The sequence below is a fragment of the Diplodia seriata genome, assembly GCF_021436955.1.
Source record: "Diplodia seriata strain FDS-637 chromosome Unknown scaffold_8, whole genome shotgun sequence".
NCBI lineage: Eukaryota > Fungi > Ascomycota > Dothideomycetes > Botryosphaeriales > Botryosphaeriaceae > Diplodia > Diplodia seriata.
Window position 1 is genome coordinate 2422758 of NW_027117315.1, and position 18299 is coordinate 2441056.

At 56.1% G+C, this 18299-nt stretch overlaps 4 protein-coding genes across 4 annotated transcripts; all 4 read left to right on the forward strand.

Annotated features, from left to right (window-relative positions):
• Window positions 1–514: 514 nt before the first annotated feature.
• On the forward strand, window positions 515–2174 carry SNF3_3 (Plasma membrane low glucose sensor; the record flags this gene model as incomplete). Its single annotated transcript, XM_066779760.1, has 2 exons — window positions 515–612; window positions 665–2174. The coding sequence occupies 2 exons, from the start codon at window positions 515–517 to the stop codon at window positions 2172–2174; spliced, it is 1608 nt and encodes a 535-aa protein (XP_066630564.1).
• A 1499-nt stretch (window positions 2175–3673) lies between these two features.
• On the forward strand, window positions 3674–5611 carry MEX67 (nuclear mRNA export, poly(A)+RNA binding protein; the record flags this gene model as incomplete). Its single annotated transcript, XM_066779761.1, has 1 exon — window positions 3674–5611. The coding sequence occupies one exon, from the start codon at window positions 3674–3676 to the stop codon at window positions 5609–5611; it is 1938 nt and encodes a 645-aa protein (XP_066630565.1).
• A 999-nt stretch (window positions 5612–6610) lies between these two features.
• Window positions 6611–8634, forward strand: ERO1 (endoplasmic oxidoreductin-1; the record flags this gene model as incomplete). The annotated part of the gene is made up of 3 exons (XM_066779762.1): window positions 6611–6709; window positions 6797–8466; window positions 8523–8634. The coding sequence occupies 3 exons, from the start codon at window positions 6611–6613 to the stop codon at window positions 8632–8634; spliced, it is 1881 nt and encodes a 626-aa protein (XP_066630566.1).
• A 6346-nt stretch (window positions 8635–14980) lies between these two features.
• Window positions 14981–16772, forward strand: SLS55_008352 (uncharacterized protein; the record flags this gene model as incomplete). Its single annotated transcript, XM_066779763.1, has 3 exons — window positions 14981–14986; window positions 15033–16305; window positions 16492–16772. The coding sequence occupies 3 exons, from the start codon at window positions 14981–14983 to the stop codon at window positions 16770–16772; spliced, it is 1560 nt and encodes a 519-aa protein (XP_066630567.1).
• Window positions 16773–18299: the final 1527 nt, after the last annotated feature.

An 18299-nucleotide genomic window follows, 5' to 3' on the forward strand; every position in this document is an offset into this window, starting at 1 on the left:
GGCTCGGACTAGAGGTGCAGGTGGCTTGCAGGGCCTTTGGGGTTGGTGTGGGTGGTAGCGGTATGGTAGCAGTCGCAGTAGCGGCGGGCGTACGCTGCGGCGGTCGTTATGTGACGCTCGGCGTCCAATCCGGGGCGGCGGGGCCTGGCTGCCTGGGCTGCTAGCTGCACGGGATCTTGGGACGGGGCTGCTGGCCAGCGAGTGAGGATCTCGATGGGGCCACACGCATGGAGGGTGGAGTTGCGGCGGTCCTAGGCCGGTGCCAGGCCCCTCGAGAAGCCGCGCTAAGCTTCCCCGGCAATGCTTCGCTCCTGCCAATTGGCCTGCGCTCCTTCCCCAGATCCCCAATGCCCGTCTCCACGCCGCCTGACGGTTTTCTACAAATACTGTGGCAGCCCGCGCTGTTGCTGCTCCCCCATCATCGACTCGACCCGTGACACGCTTCCTTCTCTCAGTTCGTTCCTAACGAGTCTGCCTGTTTGCTCGACGCAGCAGCTCCCGCTTCTTGCCCATCATGCCGTTCATGATCAAGAAACCCGAAGACGCCGTCGGCTCGGCCGTGCCCGCCATTGTCATTGGAGTCTTCGTTGCCTTCGGTGGTGTCCTCTATGGGTATGCAGCTGCCGTCTCCCATCGCCCCTTTGCACATCACTGACCATGGCAGATATGATACGGGTACCATTGGCGACATTCTGGGCATGGACTACTGGCAGAATCAGTTCTCCACTGGCTACATCAACCCCAAGACCAACCACCTGGACGTCACCTCCGACCAGACTTCCGAAATCGTCTCTATCCTCTCAGCCGGAACCTTCTTCGGTGCCCTGACTGCCGGCCCTACTGGTGACTTCTTCGGCCGTCGCTATGGCTTGATCGTGTCCACCCTCGTCTTCACCATCGGTGTCATCCTCCAGACTGCCGCAACTGGCATCCCCTTGTTTGTCGCCGGTCGCTTCTTCGCTGGATACGGAGTCGGCATGATCAGTGCTTTGATTCCCATGTACCAGTCCGAGACTTCACCCAAGTGGATCCGTGGTACCATTGTCGGTTGCTACCAGCTTGCCATTACTATCGGTCTGCTGCTTGCTTCCATCGTTGGAAACGCCACCAAAAACCGCAACGACTCTGGCTCTTACCGCATTCCCATCGCTGTCCAGTTTGCCTGGGCCATCATCCTCGTCGTCGGAATGCTCATCCTGCCCGAGACTCCACGTTTCCTCATCAAAAATGGCAAGCCCGAGCAAGCCGCCAGGTCGCTTGCGCGTCTGAGGAGGCTTGATGTGCAGCACCCTGCCATCGTCGAGGAACTCGGCGAGATCACCGCCAACCACGAGTACGAGCTGTCTCTCGGAAAGGCCACCTACGGGGATTGCTTCCGCGGCAACCTTGGCAAGCGTCTGGCTACTGGATGTGCGCTTCAGGCTCTGCAGCAGCTGACTGGTGTGAACTTCATCTTCTATTACGGAACTTCGTTCTTCAAGAATGCCGGTTTCCAGAACCCCTTCACCATCTCTCTCATCACCTCGTGCATCAACGTTGGATCTACTTTCCCGGGTCTCTGGATGGTCGAAGCTTGGGGCCGTCGCAGACTACTTCTCTTCGGAGCTATCGGTATGGCTGTGTGCCAGTTCATCGTCGCGATCGTTGGCACCGTCTCCTCGGTTTCCGACCAGCCCGCCCAGCGCGCTATGATCGCATTCGTCTGTATCTACATCTTCTTCTTCGCCTGCTCCTGGGGCCCCGTCGCCTGGGTGGTTACAGGTGAAATCTTCCCGCTAAAGGTCCGCGCTAAGTCCCTCTCCATGACCACCGCTTCCAACTGGTTGCTCAACTGGGCCATTGCCTACGCCACCCCTTACCTCGTCAACAATGACCCCGGCGACGCCAACCTCGGCGCCAAGGTGTTCTTTATCTGGGGCGGCTGCTGCTTCATCTGCATCTTCTTCGTCTGGGCCATGATTTACGAGACTAAGGGCCTCTCGCTGGAGCAGGTTGATGAGCTCTACGGAAAGGTCGACAAGGCTTGGAAGAGCAAGAACTTCGTCCCGACCGTCTCCTTCCAGGAGGTTGCGGAACTGCATCCCGGTCAGCGCCACATGTCTCTCGCCCAGGCCGAGGACGAGGCTATCCGCAAGAAGAGCATCAGCCATACCATCGAGAACGAGAAGGTTTAGGCGACTCTGCCGGAAATGGAGGGAAGTTGATTGTAGATGAGATTTTTTCACGATATACATGATAATGCGCGCACATTGTACTCTTAGTAAGGCGTTGGTTTGGATATGGGTGCTATAAATAGCTTCTACAATATGAAGTAATTCCGATACTTTTCGATCATTGATGGTGCAAATCTTGAATGAGATGCAAATGTTATGTCGGTAGTAGAAGTGAATGACCAGACATAGATGTGAGCTCAGTACTTTTCAATCTACTGTGGCCCGAAGATGTTTGAACACTTCTTCCCAAGCATGGTGATATTTCCGATTCATCTGAGGTAAGAGCATACACTGCAGAGGCACTTGGAACTAGTCCGGAATTCCAGAGTTTCCGGCAAGAAGAAGCCGGAAGGTTACGTCAATGATCCGATGAAAGAGAGGTCCAACAAAAAAAAAAAAAAAGAAAGCCCAAACTCATCAGCAGGGATTCCTACAGGACGGCCTTCTCGCGACCTTGGGACAATTCACATACCTACAGATGGGGCAAGGCTTCATAGGCGGGCGCGCAACGCAAAGTGGGCCGCAAAAGAATTGAACTCCTCCATGTGTCTCAAAAAAAAATTGCGTCATAATTGGGTAGGTGACGAAAATTCAAGACTGTCGTCTTGGACCCAGAGTTGCAACCTATCCAGAGTTGCGACGCCCAATTTAACCATAACCTTACGCCAAGAATGCGCAGCTCGAGGAATGTCGAACATGAACGTAGTTCAAGAGCAGTCAAAGCGTATCTTTGCAATTTTGGGTCGGTGGCAACACTGGGTCTGAGACGGGAAATATATTTGCCTTAAGTCTGCGAAGATAGTAGTCTCCGTAGAATGATGAAGCCTAAGGTGATCTACCGGGGTAAGCGAATCATTTCATTGCGTGCCGGTGACGCCGCGCCGGGAGAAGTGACCAGGCCGGCGGGCAGAGGGGCAGAGGGGCAGAGGGGCAAGTAGATCAAGCTTTTTGCGGGGTATGGCTCCGGAGCGATCGGCTGTGCGACATGAGCCGCAGGCATCTCCAGGCACCAACCGTGAGTGCCTGACGTGGCGTGTTGGCTGCCTTGGGGCGCAGCACGGCCGCAGCCGGGTGAGGCTATAAATCCCGATAGTACCGCTACTTGTGCCATACTGCAGCTGCAGCACTCGCGAAGCAGTGGCTCGGTTCTGGTGTGTTTGGTCAAAAGTGAAAGTGAATGTCGAAGTGAGGCAGCGTGCACAATAGCAGCGGCTACAATAGCCGTGCGCACGGACCCATTGAGTCAGGCTTGACTTATGGCCTGCGTCTTTGTCGCGCTTCCTCCTCTACCTCTTCCTCCCCACCCTCTCCGACGCCCACAGTCCGTCACTGCACTGTGCGTCGCCCACACACCCACCTCCCCGTCGCGATCCGCCCATCAGCGCTGCACTGCGTGCGCCTGTCAGCGACCTCACCAACCCCACAACCTCACCCACCACCAACCGCCCGCCTCTTTCGCAATGGCCTCCACCATGAAGCGCAATCCTGACTTCTCCTCCGGCCGTGCTGCCTCCAAGAAGCGCGGCCCCGGTCGCGCCGACAGGGACGGTGACATCAGCATGGATTCGCGCCCTCGCAACAGTAACAATCGCATCGGCAAGACCGGCGCTCGTGGTGGTGCTGGCAACCGCCCGAGCCTTGGCCGCAAGGGCCTGAACCTCAACGCCCTCGAGGACGAAGTCGACATGCAAGCCTCTGGCAACTCGGCCTCCACCAATGTCCGTTCGCGTCCCCGCAACAACGAACCCCGCTCCCAATACACCAAGATCCGCGTCACCGGCTGGAAGAACAGCAAGGCTGCCTCCAACGAAGACAAAGGAGTCAGCGCTCTGGTCAGCTTCCTCCAGAACAAAACTCGCATCGGCAGGCAGAAGGCCGTGAGGGCGGGCCGCATGACCGGCAGGGTTGACGTCCACCTCGACAAATGGCAGAAGGAGAGTGACGATAGCCTGGTCTTCTCTGTTCCCACCGACGTCGGAAACTCTATGCTCCGCATGGATGGTTGGAGCTTCTCGGGCGCCAACATCGCAATCAAAAAGGCAGACAAGCAGCGCTCACCCACCCCTGAGCAAGACGACGCTGTACTCAAGCTGCGCGCCACTCTGACCAGCATGCTCGAGCGCCGCTACAACGCCGAAGCCAAGCTTCTTGACCTTAGCTCACTTGGCTTGGATCCCGACCTCAAGTCGCTTGGCGTCTTCGACATGGGAAGCTCTACGGCCGCCAAGGTCTTCCCTGCCGTCATGAAGCAATGCGACACTCTGTTCAAGTCGCCCCAAGAGAAGCGGGAGAGGTTCGACGCAGTCACCCTCCACAGCAACGAGCTGACGTCGCTGGACAATGTCAAAACCCTGGCATTCACGTTCCCGGACCTCAAGAACCTCGATTTGAGCAACAACAAATTCGCCAAGCTGGAGGACCTTCACCCCTGGAAGAACCGTTTCCGCAAGCTGGACCATCTTGTTCTGACCAACAACCCCATTGAACAAGTCCCGGACTACGCCGTTGAGATCCTCAAGTGGTTCCCCAGCCTTCGCTTCCTGAATGCAGTCCAGGTTCGCTCCGATGCAGAAGTTGCCCAGGCCACTGCATCGCAAAAGAAGAGCCTCCCCGTCAAGCCTCGCACCATGCTGGGAGACGAGGACGTCACCAACACGTTTGTGTCGGCCTTCTTCCCAGGCTTCGACGCCGACCGCAACGCCCTGGTCACCGCCTACTACGATCAGACGTCCCAGTTCAGCTTCGCTGTCAACACCCACGCTCTTCGCGACGCTTCGGCGAACGAGGCTCTCACCAAGTCAGAGTGGGAGTCGTACATCCGCAAGAGCCGCAACCTCAAGGCCATCACCCATGCTCCGGCACGCCAGTCTCGCCTTTTCGTCGGACAGGATCAGATCCGCGAGGCTTTCGCCATCATCCCCATGACCAGGCATGCCGCCGAGCCCGAAAAGGTCCACATCGAGAGCCAGTCGCTGCCAGTTGTTCCTGATGGCACTGGCCAATACCCCCAGGGAGTCGTTGGACTACTCATCACGGTCCACGGCGAGTACGAAGAGATCGACGTCTCCACGGGCCAAGCCACCAAGCGTCGCTCTTACGATAGGTCGATCACGCTTGGCCCCGGTCTCACCGGAACCGGTCTGCGCGTCATCAACGACATGTTCACCGTCCGCGCCTACGGCGGATCCACTGCCTTCCAGCCAGAACAGGCCCCAGCCGAGCCGGTCCTCTCCGAGCAAGATCTGCTGGTTCTCGAGTTCTCGAAGCACACGGGCATGACGGTCGACTACTCCAGGATGTGCCTCGTGGAGAGCGCATGGGACCCGAACGCGGCTTTGGCTACGTTCGAATCCGCCAAGGCCAACCTTCCGGCCGAGGCCTTCATCAACGCCGTCTGAAGGGGCGTTGTCACTTTCGGAAGGAAACTGTTATAAAAGAATGGAAAAGATACCCAGCCTAACGAGGCTTTTTGCATAGCGTGGTGTTGTTTTTTTGTATTACAAGCGTCAGCATTGGGAGGGAACTATATGGATTCCGGATGCGCAAACAAAGGGATGTATAGACTGGATGGAAAGGGATGGCGGATTCAAAGGAACATGGGGCGGTTTGGGAAAGATTACATGAACATCTCCAAAAAGTCGTTTCCATAAGAATTGTGATGAGCAATGTGAATCCGGAGCCTTTTCTCTGTATTCTCAAATCGCTATTGATAACACATGCGTGCACGAGAAGCTTCAATCATGGCGGGTGTCACGGCGGGGCTGGCTCGGCTGCTGCGGAGAAGCTTCTCGTGGCGGGCCGTCGGGGCGAGTGGCCACGGGCAGATCAGATCCGAGAGAGTGTGGCGGGCAGGGGTGGGCTGTGGCTGTGTGGCTTGTGCCGCAAGCAGCGGGGCAGCATGTGCAAAGGAAGGTGACGGTGGTTATTAGGGTGCATCAAACATACGAGGGCCAAGAAGGCCACCTTGCGGGGAGAGGCGGACGGTGGAACGATTGTCATCTCAGGCGCGCCGCAGCTGCAGGCGACTCCTAAACAATTCCACCGTGGCATGACGGGCGTCTGTTCTGGGCTGAGAGGATTGACAACCAGGCGCTAGGGCGGCTCTTTGACAGTTGCGCCACCGTGTCCGGGCCGGGACGGGGCGGGTGCCTGTCGCATGTGTGGTTCAGCGAGACAAAATCTGGCCTCTTTGTCCTACAAATAATCCGCCGTTTCAAGCCCACCCTCGCGAGCTGCTGCTGCTGCCCTTCTCACACACTCGCGTGCGCCCCATGCGTACCACCTAAAGTGCGTCTTCCGCCCTTTCTCCCTGGCATTCGTCAGCCCCACGCCCGCTAGCACTACTGACGCCCGTCTCCGCAGCTTTTCCCAACTTCAACCACTCACCACCACCACCCATGCGGCGAACAACGCGCTTCTACCTGGCGGTCTTCGCCCTGCTGGGCTCGTCCCACGCAGCCTCACATGCAGCACAGCACAAACCCGATCAATGCGCGGTAAGCTTCCGATTTCCACACCCGTCTCCATCCGCCCGCCCTCCAACATGCACTCGAGGAGAACGACGCCATACTGAGAACTTGCAGTTCGAGCCCGGCGCCATCGTATCGGACGCATGCGCAACGTACGCCGACCTCGAGGAGATCAACGAAGAAGTGGCGCCCTACCTGGACAAGATCACGCGCGAGACGGACTTCTTCTCGTACTGGCGGCTGAACCTGTACAACAAGAAGTGCCCGTTCTGGTCGGACGAGAACGGCATGTGCGGCAACGTGGCGTGCGCGGTCAACACGCTGGAGAACGAGGCGGACATACCGCTGGTGTGGCGGGCCGAGGAGCTAGGGAAGCTCGAAGGTCCCAAGGCGGAGCACCCGGGCAGGGACGAGGGACCGAAGCCATTGAAGGGCGGGCTGGGTGAGGGCGTGGGCGAGAGCTGCGTGGTCGAGTACGACGACGAGTGCGACGAGCGCGACTACTGCGTGCCCGACGACGAGGGCGCGGCCGCAAAGGGCGACTACGTCTCGCTGCTGGACAACCCCGAGCGCTTCACCGGCTACGCCGGCGTCGGCTCCCAACAGGTGTGGGAGGCCATCTACCGCGAAAACTGCTTCTCCAAGCCCCGCCCCGACGGCGGCGACGGCGTCACGCCCTTCGCCGGCAGTGGCCTGGGCATGGGCGGCCTGGGCGGCGTCCCCGGCCAGGCGGCGCAGGACCTCCGCAACGTGATGCGCAACCAGCCGCTGCAGCGCAGCGTGCAGTCGGCGATAGCGAACAAGGGCGCGACGTGGCCCCGTGTGGACAATCAGCTCGAGCTCGACGACGAGTGCCTGGAGAAGCGCGTCTTCTACCGCGTCGTCAGCGGCATGCACGCGTCCATCAGCACGCACCTGTGCTGGGACTTTTTGAACCAGACGACGGGCGAGTGGCACCCGAACCTGGCGTGCTACGAGCAGCGGCTGCACGCGCACCCGGACCGCATCTCGAACCTGTACTTCAACTACGCCCTCGTGCTGCGCGCCGTCGGCAAGCTGCGCACCCACCTGCGCGACTACCGCTTCTGCGCCGCCGACCCCGCCCAGGACGCCGCCACCAAGAGCCTCGTGCTGTCCCTCGTCGACACCATCCCCGCCAACCAGCGCGAATCCATCTTCGACGAGTCCGTCATGTTCCGCGACTCGCAGGCTGCGGTGTTGAAAGACGACTTCAAGCACCGCTTCCGCAACGTCTCGCGCGTCATGGACTGCGTCGGCTGCGACAAGTGCCGCCTGTGGGGCAAGCTGCAGGTCACGGGCTACGGCACCGCCCTCAAGGTCCTCTTCGAGTACGACGAACACAACCCGGCCGCCGCGCCGCCCCTGCGCAGGACGGAACTCGTCGCCCTCGTGAACACTCTCGGCCGCATCTCCCACTCCATCCGAGCGGTCACGCAGTTCCGCCAAATGATCGACGCGCGCGACGGCTTGAAGCACGCCCCTGCGTCCCGAGTCGTGGATGCTCCCACGGCGCCGCCGGTCTTGCCTACCCCGATTCAGGACGCGTATGAGGCTCGCAAGAGTTTGGAGGCGGAGAGGGAGAGGGGAAGGAAGGAAAAGGAGGAGAAGGAGAAGGCGGAGGCTGACGACGGGTATCCGGCGTTTATGCGCAAGCCCCGGTTGAAGAACCCCACGCCGTGGGAGTCGGTCAAGGAAGAGGCGGAGCTGGTGTGGAATGCGTATTGGTGGGTGCTCAGGCAGTGGGCGGCTATTCCGGGGAAGTTGTGAGTTTTTTTTCGAATCTTTTTCTTGGGGAGTTGCCTAACGTGCTGATGTTTAGTATCCGGATCACCATCGTCGAGCTTAGCCGCTTGTGGGACTTTTGGCTCGGCTTGCCGAGTAAGCCGCGTAGTTGGGAGTTTAGGAAGCCGGACCACAGGGAGGAGCTTTGAGGGAGATAGATGGTCGTCTCGGATGAATGCTTTTTTAAGAAGAAGTCATAGCGTGTGGCGTTTAGATGTCTGTTTTTGGTCTCTCTCTTTCCTCCCCTTTCGTGTGATGGAAGGGAAGGGGATGAGTGTGGGATTTGGGGTGTTTGGAATCTATTTTTTTGTGGTTTCTGCTGTGTTTTATGTGCGTGTGTGCTATTGTGTGAATGTCTCAGTGTTATTAGATGTAGATGTGATTTACTTCTTCGTCGCAGTAATATAGAATTGGGACCGGGTCGTGTACTTTGCGCCATGTATGGCTTTGTTTACAGCCTCTTAAAATCGGCATTGAAACTACATATGAGGCTATTGCTACTGCATATAGAAACCACGGGATGTATAAGATATCTTAAGGCTCTATAGAATAGTGAATAGTGATTTTGACTACCGCGAGACTTTAAATGTATGCTGTTAAGTAGATAGATGGGTTACTTATGGGAATGAGTTCGAGTTTTGAATTTTCGACTATGAGGGATGTAAGATCTATGACAAGTTTTCTCTCTTGTAAAGAAACTTGCTTACGCGCTTCTACTTGTAAGTATTCTTGCCTTGTGTCTTTTGAGCTTATTTACGTGGGGGTTAAGCTCGGTAGGTGCTTTAGTTGTCTGTATTGACGCCGGAAAGGGTAACGGTAACTGTGCGGGTCTACATAGAACAACTGACCACTCAGGCTGTCTTGATAGCCCACTGGTAATTGTGCAACACTAAAGCCGCCAGCCAGTGCGACCCCAATGGCCTGATCACAAAGTGCCTGGTCAAATGTAGCGGGACGGACCGCAGCCTCAAAGGCCAGGAGTGAGACCTGAACTTGCCCTGATTGAAATTGAGAACATGATCCATGGTTTCCAAAATCGACAGAAACAACCTCTAAGAAGCCGGGGTCAAGTCGGAATTCCACATATTCGTGGATGCTTGGAGCCATCAAGCAAGCGTCTTCCAGCTTGAATAGACGACTGACGATTGTTTCGGCAACGTTCCAAGTTGCTGGAGAGCTGGTGGCAGCTTGAACGGAGGAATGAGGAAATTCCTTGAAGTATATCGTTGGTATGACTTCTGTAGGGAATCTCACCGGTATCGTTGACTGAGGAGTGGAGCGGGGCCATTCGCAGAAGCCCCCGAGGCGCTCAATCTGCTCTTCCACTTCGGGGTTGAGAAAAATTCCGCTCAGCATTTCCGATTCCGAATCCTGACCAAAGCCTGCCTCGACCACTTGGAAAAGACCACTCTCGGATTGGGTTTCGATGTAGCCCTTCTCTACCATCTCTTGCCATCCCAGCTTACGGTGGTAACCTCCGACGGTGCATAGGTTCTGTAGACGGCATTTGTTCGCGATTAGGAATTCTTCAAAATGAAAATCCTTATTGACAAGTGTTCCTTGGCCGTAACGCTCGATAGTTTCGAATCTGTGGAAACAAGTTTGAATCTGCTTCCAGACTTTCCCCAAATGAGCGTCGGGGCTTTCACCGGGTGTGTGCAGTCGATCGCCCATGAATGCTACCAAAATAGCTTCATTCTCGTTTTGGATGGCGTACTGCAAAAGCTTCAACCCACTCGGTACGCTGAACAATTTCGTGGATCCGGCCAGACCTGCCTCGAAGAAAGCGGCGACGCTATCCCAGCTTTCCCGTTCCACGGCTTTCCGCCATGCCCTGTTTGTCGACTGGACATCAAATAGGCCGTCAGTGCTGCATTTTGAAGGTCCCTTTTGCTTGAAGTATCTGCCGCGCAAAAGCCGACGCATGCCGTGCCATGGGCTGCTGGGTGGACTCTCCAAGGAAACAGTCTTAATACTCGCGAGTTTCTGGTGCATCCTCAATAGGGCCAGGCACCCAGGCCCATTGTTCTCCTCAGCGGCCACTTCGAGGTGACGTTTCACGGGGTCGTGTATAACGACAGCGCGAGGGTCCGCGCCGGCTTCGAGGAGCGATTCGATGAAAGCACAAAGAACAGTAAGCTCACGTATCCGCTGGTCACTTCGAACACTCATGCGGGTCTTCAGCGACGCATGGAAAACCGCCAATCCCAGAAGAGGGTTGTCGACAGAGGCACCATGCTGCAACAGAAACCCAAGAAGTTTGAGGTCTTGCTCGCGGATGGCATACTCAAGCAACGATTCGCCAGAGATATCCGTAACGTTTGGATTGGCGCCCCGGCAGATCAAGACCTCTGCAAAATCGTAGTGACTTTGCTCTCTTCTTTGCCGCAGCACCACCTCGAGGAGCGTACCACCTCCGTTGACATGTCTTTTGAATTCCGCACCCACTTCCAGTATCAATTGTGCACAGGCAAACACTGCCGCCCGATTAGCCGAAGGGTGGTAATCGTCGAGTTTGAAGAGGGCCTGGTATAGTAGCGGGAATCCAGCGCTTTCCACCTGTGGATCGGGCTTCGCGCCTGATTCCAGGAGCAAGCCGAGGACGCTTTTCCTGCCCGAGCTCACTGCATGGAACAAACATGTAGGCCCCGGTATGCCAGCCCGTCTCCCAGGTGATATCTCACCCATGAGGTCGGCACCTTGGTCGATCAGAACACGCATCAAGCTCAGCGATCCAGATCGGATAGCACCGACCATGAGCTCGTTGATCTTGGTTGAGAGGGAGCCTTGAGGTACGCCTTGGGCTTTTCCATGCGCCAAAAGAGTGTTGATAATATGGGGGTTCGTTCTCAGGTCTGTTGCCGCGTCGAGAAGTTTGCAAACCCCAACCTCAAGCTTGCCGCATTGGAGGATCTGCTCTAGGTCTAAAGCTGCGTGGAACTCAATTGCGGTATATGCCGCATGCTGCAATGCTTCCGGTGGTGCGTGCTCGATGAACTTGCGCATGTCATAGTCGGAGGAGAACCCGCTCTTGATCATCTCCCCCAACAGATAGCCCAGATGTGAGCGTGAGCCGTCTCCCATCTGCACAAGCCTCGCGTGGAACCAGTCCAGTATTTCTGCGTTGTGCCGTGCAATGGGTATGTGAGCAGAAAACCCTACGATGGCTTCGCCGGCCCAAGGTTTGAGAGCATCCATCAACTCTACTCCGAAATCAAGAAACGCGACGCTGGTTTGAGTGCTGAATGACCCGGAGCAGACCGTATCCGTCGCCCGAACGAACCATGGATAACCGCGAATCGGTGGACCGTGCCCATAAACGTCGAAGGACCTCACCGCATCCAGCACGACGTAGGCGGCCTTCAAATTTCCTTGCTGCACCGGCGGAAGGAACAGCGACATGGGATCTGGCCTGTAGCCATACCACTGTCCAAATCGTATCAGGACTTCGGCTGTTGCGCGTGCAGCCGAAGATGTTGCTTTTCCATGTCGAAGAACGAGCTCCGCTTGCGAGGCGCTCGGGAAGGTATACCAACAGAAGTCGGCTACGTCTTGTGGGTGTAGACTGGGGACTGAGTGGCGGTAACTCAGATCCACCAGCGGAATATTTTCAACAAAATACGAGACAAATTTGCTCAGATGATTCCAGCAGGCGACATGCAAGGCAGATAGATGGAAACGAGTGACCAATGGGCCCTTGGAATACATCATTGACCGAGCCGATCCCACGAGTGGGTCAGCCCCAAGCTTGAGTAGCGCCAGTACTGCTTCATTTGATTCCATTGCCACGGAATAAGCCAGAGGGGTGCCAACAAGCCTCAGCGGGATTTGTGCATCTATGACCTGTTCCACGAAAGCGAAAGCGTTGATATTCGTTGTCACTCGTCGACTGAGGAGATTGGCGATGCTGGCGATCGAGGCGGGTGGAAGCATGAAAAGCCAGTGCAACGGGACACAACCATGACTGTTCGCTATGGTCGGATCTGCACCCTTCTCGAGAAGCCACTCGACGGTTTCCAACTCCCCAGCCCTGCAAGCAAGTTGGAGCAAGGTGTTGCCGTTTCGATCCTGGGCATCAATAGTTGGAGAAAGCGAAGCTCCCGGCTTACGGAGCTGAGATATCCTGTCTTCATACCACTGGTGCTTTGACGGATGAAGATGGCCAAGACCCAAGCCTTTCAGTACAATCTTCCGGCATTCTCGGTGGATAATGAAAGACTTGAAGGACTCGTCTGATTCCATGTTTGGGTCACTGGGAACCAGGGAATCCTCGAATGCCGGTAAGAAAATTTCGGCATCTCGAAAGCCTTTGGAAATGCTGATGTTCAGCCAATGAATAGCCTGATGGATATCCATCTGACATCCAAATCCATTCATATATGAAAGTGATGCGTGAAGTGCAGCCCTTGAGGCGATAAAGGGCCCGTTCGAGTCGCCGGCTACTCTTTCGCATTCAGCAAGAAGCTGGCACTTGAATCTGTGTGGTAGCGGGTTCGACTTCCAGAAGGTCTGTGGAGACATGGTCAGCTGTGTCGTAGTATGATAGGCCGTTTTTCTTACTTCGTATGAGGGTCGTGTACGACCGGAAGTTAGTAGCTTCGCCGATTGGCCGGATACGCTCTTGATTCTACACTCGTTAGTCACCGCTCCAGCAAAAAATTTCCTTGGTCTCTATGGATACGAAAAGAACATGTAAAGGTGACTGACATGGCTATCCTTAGGAACGGGAGCGATTGAACGTTTGCAGCTCTTTGAAGGACATCGACCGCAAGGCATTGTTCGAAAAGTGATAGAAGAATCACTAGCTGCGCAGGTGTAAGCAGCGAGCCAAAGTTACGAGACAAGTCATCACGGGCGATGTCACAAAGTTGAAGCTTGACAGCCCCAAGCCTTTGGAGAAACCTGTCGGTCAGATTACAATCCGAAAGGCTGGCAGCGGGCCCGTGGTCGACGAGGTCTGAGACTACCGACGGCGGTAAGCCCGCATTGGCAACTCTCGACTTTTGATAGTATGGCTCTCCATCGACGAGTATCTCCCAACATAGCAGGCCGAGGGACCAGATGTCGCATTTCCTGTAATCGAGATCCTCGTGATTACGCAACCTGCTGCTGCGTATCTCGGGAGCATTGTAAGCCGGGGTACCCCCATATCGCTGGTGGTCGTCTCCGTCCTCGTTGTTGTCGGAGAGGTGGATGGAGTGACCGAAGTCCGAGAGGCAGGCGATGACATTACTAGATGATGTGCTCGCAAGGATGTTCTCGAGCTTTAGATCCCCGTGCGCGACACCGCATTCGTGGAGAGCGTGCAACCCTTGGGCAACGTCTTGGCAAAACCGAAGTTTCTCGTGAAGCGGCACCTGCCTGGTTCGAAGGTAGTTCCTCAGGGTTCCTCCGGCGGCGTATTCAGTGATCACAACGGGGATGATGCTTCCTCTCTGGATATTCCAGCCGTATCCGAATATATTAAGGATGTGTTCGTTCTCAGAAAGGCATGCCATAGTCTGTAAGCCACCATCAGTCCGGTTATTCCAAAGACTCCAATGGATTACGGAAGAATTGATACTCCCAAAATTGCCACAAGCACGCTTTCCACACCCCACTCTTGGGTTGTTGAGCAAAGATTCTTGTAGGGGATTTAAAGGAAGATGGCAGTATACCTCGATGTCTCTCAGAACGCAGCCGACTTGCCATTCGAAGGAAGCAAGATCCGCATGTCCGTGCGGCAGTTTGATTTCTTTCACAGCATATACCCGACCCGAACCTGGGTGCTCGCGCCTCGAAACCCTATACGAGCCTCCCTCCCCAATAAATTGTTCATTTTGCAGCTCCGCGGTATCAAACGTCGATAGCTCGAGGCGTTGTATGGTCGCGACAAGGTCTTGGAGAGATTTTATTTGGCGTCTCTCGGGTTTTGAGAAACCCCCGACGCTTGTCAGAACGGTCAGAGTGGTGTTCCAAGGGAAGGGGAAGTGGGAATCGTCAGCCACTTGCGCGGATAGCCCTAACGTGGCCTCTTCGCTCACGTCAAGCAATTGGACCTCTTCTGCTTCCATGGAAGCGAACAGATGTGACAAAGATAGCGGGTTTCACGACACCAAGATGAACTCCAGCAAGAAAGACGGGCGCACGTCGAGGGTGAAAAGCCGAAGGTTACGAGGCTGGCAGTTCCTTCAGCTTCTGGTTTCTAGCGCTTACGAAAACATTGGCGCAAGGCTGCGTACTGGAGAACCCCCTGCTGCGTGGCGCACTTTTGCTTGGGTCACATGCACCGTAGGCTTCAGCCCCCACGTCGGAGTCATACAATCCCGAACACCTTTCTCCCTTTACTCTTTTCAATAAAGAGTGGAAAGTCCATGTCTAATGCTGCGCTCCAGGTTCAATGAAGGATGATTGATCCAACAAGTATTGCGGGTCTGACGCTGGCTGCTTGCGATGCCCTGCTGAAACTGGGCGAGCGTACCGCTCAGCTTGTTCGCGACGCCCGATCACTTCAAGATGCAAGTGTCTTTGATTTTCCACACAACAGATTGTTCTCTGACCAACACAGGAAACAAATCGCTTGTCCGACAAGATGCGGACTGAAAACACTCGAACGCACCTTCTCCAACATCTCCTTTTCGAACCCTCGCCGATTTACGGCAGCCTTGCGTTGTTCGAGAAGTTCAATGTCGATTCTCAAGAGGAGATCAGGGTTTCTTTGAACAGAGCTGTCCATGTGCTAAAGGAAGCCGTGGAGATTCTCGAGAAACACAGCCGTGCAGACTCAAGCACAAGTTCAATGACAGAGCTATCCGTGAAGAGCTCAGACAGCATCAGAAGCCCCTCCCCCAGTTCGTCATGGAGGAGTCTCCCAAAAACATCTCTCAACCTTCTCAAATGGTCTTTCCACGACAAGAAACGCACGGCCGAGATCCTGTCCGATTTCTCCGAGCTCAACAACGGCGTCCACGAGAAGATCAAACTGCTTTGCCTGGCGTCGGATATCGGTCTGGACATCCAGCACCTCCGCCGCCTTCAAAAAGACGAGAGCTCCATCAAGCTAGGCTTCAGCATCGACGCCACACTGCAGCTGACGGCGCGCGACGCAGCGCAGACGCCTGCGCCCTCCGCCGAACTCGACGATACCTGGGCTCCGTCTCTCCGTGCGGCATCTCCGATCGAGACGAGGTTCGGTTTGGTCGAGCACGGCGATCGCAGGTACCTGCAAGAGCACCGGTACTGCGATCTCAACTCGCGCACGCGCGCGCGCGTCGACGAGCTCACCAAGCTGTTGAACCAACCGAAGGAGCTCGATTTCTGCATCCCGCGCTGCGTCGGCTGGAAGTACGTACCCAGCAACCGATCCGTCGCCTTTGTTTTCGAGCTTCCGACAGGCACCGAGGAGCCAACAGGGGCGCAGTCCTTGTTTCGCGTCCTCGGGTCCAGGAATAGCCGCATCTCCCTCGGCGACCGCTTCAAACTTGCCCTTGCGCTGTCTCGATGTATAGCCCAACTGCATATGGTGAAGTGGGTCCACGAGAGCTTCCGGAGCGAGAACATCCTTTTCTTTCCGGAAAGTGGACGAGCCCTCCACGACGCCGACGGAACCGGTAAGCTGGAGGGAGGGGGAAGAGAGAGAAACGACAAGACACCGCCAACTATGAGGAGCACAATCGACTACGGAAAGCCTTCTGTGCTTGGCTTCGAGTACAGCAGGCCGGAGGTTGACTTCTCGCACGGCTTACCGGACAACAACCCCGAGCGAGACGTGTACCGGCACCCCGTCCGGCAGGGGATGCCGGACAAGCCTTTTAGCAAGATCCACGACATATATGCGTTGGGTAGGTGCTCTCCTCGCCGTGCCGTGCCGTTCCTTTTACTTCAACATCATACCCTCTTTGTTTTCATTTGCCCAGACCCAACATCCATTATATCCAACCCCCCTCCTTCTTCTCTTGCTTCACCCCTTTCTTTCCATCTCAAGCGCTCGACGTGCAACCTACTCACAAAAAGCACCCACTCCTCAGGCGTCGTGCTCCTAGAAATCGGCCTCTGGCAACAAGCCATCACCCTCGAGAGAAACCAATTCAGAACCGCGCGCGACCCGTACGTGATCCGGGACCAGCTGATCAAGCAGGCCCGGCACCGGCTCGGCGACAAGATGGGACAGAAGTACCGAGACGTCGTCGTGAAGTGTCTCAGCACAGACTTCAGCGTCACCGACGACACAAAGGAAGACCTCAAGCTGCAGCAGGCGTTCCGGACGCAGGTGGTGGACGTCCTGGAGAAGACCGTGGCATGCTTGTGAGTAGTACTAAGCGGGCATGCGCACTGCTGTGATTCGCCGCCGATCCTTGTGCCGTAGATTTGATCTGCACGATGCTGCAACGCGGCGGCAGGGGGCCGGGGGAGAGACCAGTTCCTGTTTTTCCACCCCCCCCTTGGGCGTTTGTCTTTTTTTCCTTTTCTCCACACCAACCACCAAACCATTCGGGGGACTCACTCCTTCCCAAGCGCTAAGCTCATTCAGCATTGCCGTGAGGAATTTAAAACGTTTTCTGATATTGATTGTCCCCGGTCCAGGGCTCCAACTTGTCTCCACTTGCCCGCGGTGTGACGACGGGCGAGCCCGAAGTTACACGACGTCCTGCAGCCGAACAGAGCAGCGCCGCAGCATCGAGATACTGTTCTGCGATGCTGCCTGAAAAAAAGCTGGCTGGAACTTCCCGGATGGGGGGAGTGAGGTGACGCGCGTGCAGCAGCTGAACCGTCACAGCCAGCCAGCCCCCTCCCCTGAGCAGGAAAGCCAAGATCCTTCTCTCCCAACCAGTGGTAACAGCGCATGTTGCGTTGGTATGAAAAAGGAGTCAGTGTTGGGCATACTTTTGGATGTGCAACGGTGCTCACGTGGTACTTATGGATGGAGGGGCTGCCCGCTCCACAATGCACGATGGTCCGTGTGTGCCCGCGAAAAAAAAAAAAAAGGATCAGCTCCGGGCAGGGTACTAAGACACGAGGGATACGATAGATAAGTACCCGAGACTAGGTAAGGGGGGCCGCTCTGCGGTTATTGGCACGTCGTCTGACCGTTGTTCGGCAACAACAAGCCGCAACATCGGGCAGCCACCCGGGATACACGGCGAGGGTAAGAGGGATCAGTGCCCAACGTCCCCATCGGGGAGGGGGAAGTGGGCATGATCCCATACAGGAACGGCCTCCGGGTCGTTTGTTGTGTGTTGTTTCGCGCGAGGCTTGGGTTGGGTCGCCGTTGGGCAAAGCAAGGCGATTGGTTGGAAGTGGAGAAGGTAATGCGAGCCAAGCTGCATGATTAGCTTGGAGGGGTGGTGCCGCGTCTCATCCAGCTGCCTGCACGCTCTCTGTCGTCCGGGGGGCCGGCGGCGGATTCCCGTGCACGTCCCGGCTGCAACGTGAACGAACTACCGCGCGGAGGAGGTTCTGGAAGAGGGAAGGTCGGATTTCCGGTCCAGTGATGCAAGAGACCGGGATAGTCGCAGCACCGCTGATGAGGCTGTCTATCATGTCGAAAGAGAAAGGTGGAGAGTGTTATATGACGATGTCGGTTTGCCACAGCTGCCATCTCTGTCCATCAACGTCACACCGGCGCGAGGGAAGCGAGCAATCACTGAACTTTAAAAGGAAAAAGTCGTTGCCCCCTCCACAGATCACGGTCCCCACAAGCTTAGGGTAGACCGGCGCCGGGTCCGAACTGTCGGGGACGGATCTTACCTGCGATGCTGTGGGCGGGCGGACGCACCGTCGGTGCTATATCTCAGATGGCTGTTGCTCACGCTCATCGGATTCACATCAACTTGGA